Source organism: Buteo buteo, chromosome 16, assembly GCF_964188355.1.
Source record: "Buteo buteo chromosome 16, bButBut1.hap1.1, whole genome shotgun sequence".
Classification (NCBI taxonomy): domain Eukaryota; kingdom Metazoa; phylum Chordata; class Aves; order Accipitriformes; family Accipitridae; genus Buteo; species Buteo buteo.
This window is the reverse complement of record NC_134186.1, coordinates 29,873,217-29,874,920: the sequence shown is the minus strand read 5'-3', so window position 1 is coordinate 29,874,920 and position 1,704 is coordinate 29,873,217. Positions and strand designations below refer to the sequence as shown.

The window sequence follows — 1,704 nt, the reverse complement described above, 5'->3', positions numbered from 1 at the left end:
GTTTTGCAAAATCAACAAGAAAACTAATTCTGCAATTTCTGCAAGATGAATTGTTCCATGTTGTTTTATTTAAAAAAAAAGATTTCTTTTAAAAATGTACCTGTCATTTACTAAGGAAAAACCAAAATGCATTAATTATCTTAATTTTTTTTTAAAAAAAGGTTATTACTAAGAATGCCTGTGTTAAATTTCCCCAGGAAGGGGGAGATGAAATGCTGAATTAAGCCCAGGTGGGCATTCTCACTGTTCAGCTTCACAAGTAGGTTTTGGTTTTAGGATCCTTTCGAAGCCTCTGGATGGAGGCTTGGTTCTTGCGAGAGTGATCCAGAGTCCAGCTGACATTTTATGACCCTCTGGTAGGAAGGGCTCTGCCTCCCTTCAGTGACACTGAGGAAGCCGAGGGTCCTGCTGAGCTGCCCAAATCATTGTCTGCCACTTTACCTGTCTCCCACAGGCTGAATGCGTTACAGAGAATGACACCTGTCAATCACACTGATGTGCGTGAGTTTGTTCTCTTGGGGCTGACTGCCTGCCTGGATCTTCAGATTCCCCTTTTCTTGGCTTTCCTGGCCATGTACATGGTGACCCTCTTGGGGAACTTCGGGATAATTATATTAATCAGGACTGATCTTCACCTTCACACCCCCATGTACTACTTCCTCGGCCACTTGGCTTTTGTCGATGTCTGCTATTCCTCCGTCATCCTCCCCAAAATGCTGGTGCAGATCTTGATGGAGGAGAAAACCATCGGCTTCTCGGGGTGCGCAGCCCAGCTCTGCTGCTTCGTTATTTTTGGGGTCACCGAGTGCCTCTTGCTGGCCGTGATGGCCTATGACAGGTATGTGGCCATCTGCAAGCCCCTCCTGTACCCCGCCATCATGTGCGAAAGGATGTGCCGGTGGCTCGTCGCCGGTTCCTACTGCGCTGGCGTCTTGCACGCGGCGACGCACACCACTTTCATCTTCACTTTCTCCTTCTGCCGCTCCAATGTTATCAACCACTACTTCTGCGACATTGCCCCGCTCTTAGCTCTCTCCTGCTCCGACACCCACACCTACGAGGTGGTCGTCCTTGCTCTCGTCAGCCTAAACTGTCTCAGCACCATGACCATCATCTTTGTCTCCTACACTTACATCCTCCCCACCATCCTGAGGATCCGCTCTCCGGCGAGCCGGACAAAAGCCTTCTCCACCTGCGCCTCCCACCTGACGGTCGTCACCATGTTCTATGGGGCAATCTTGTTCATGTACCTGCGCCCCAGCTCCTCCTATGCGTTGGATGAGAACAAGATGGCCACGCTGTTTTACACCATCATGACCCCCACGCTGAACCCCTTGGTCTACAGCCTGAGGAACACTGAGGTGAAGGCTGCCCTGAGAAGAGCGGTTGGGAAAAGGCAGTGAGCGAAGGAAGCTGGTGACCAGGAGAGTATTTCCTTACTGCTGTTATTGAGAGGGACTCAAAATTGCACTGAAGTCTGTACTGAGGATAATTTCTTTATAATTTATCTCCCTTAATTATACGGATAAGTCAGGTGACTGACTGACTCGGATTAGGCAGGTAACTTCTGCACAGCTGAAGCTGGGTGAGGTGAAGCCCAACCTCATGCAGCATCAATGGTCAATGAGCAGTGGGCAGCTCCTCCACACAGCTCAATTCACCCTGTTCATCCCATTTCTCTGTTCGACGACTACAAAGAAAGCC

The 1,704-nt window shown here is 49.4% G+C and overlaps 1 protein-coding gene across 1 annotated transcript; it reads left to right on the top strand.

The window, feature by feature from the left end:
* The first annotated feature begins 473 nt into the window (after positions 1-473).
* LOC142040476 (olfactory receptor 5AR1-like) lies at positions 474-1,403 on the top strand. Its single transcript, XM_075048452.1, has one exon. The coding sequence runs from the start codon at positions 474-476 to the stop codon at positions 1,401-1,403; it is 930 nt and encodes a 309-aa protein (XP_074904553.1).
* The last annotated feature ends 301 nt before the right edge of the window (positions 1,404-1,704 follow it).

What these genes read in the sequence shown, in the direction of transcription:
- LOC142040476 (XM_075048452.1), top strand. Translation starts at nt 474, where the DNA reads ATGACACCTGTCAATCACACTGATGTGCGTGAGTTTGTTCTCTTGGGG.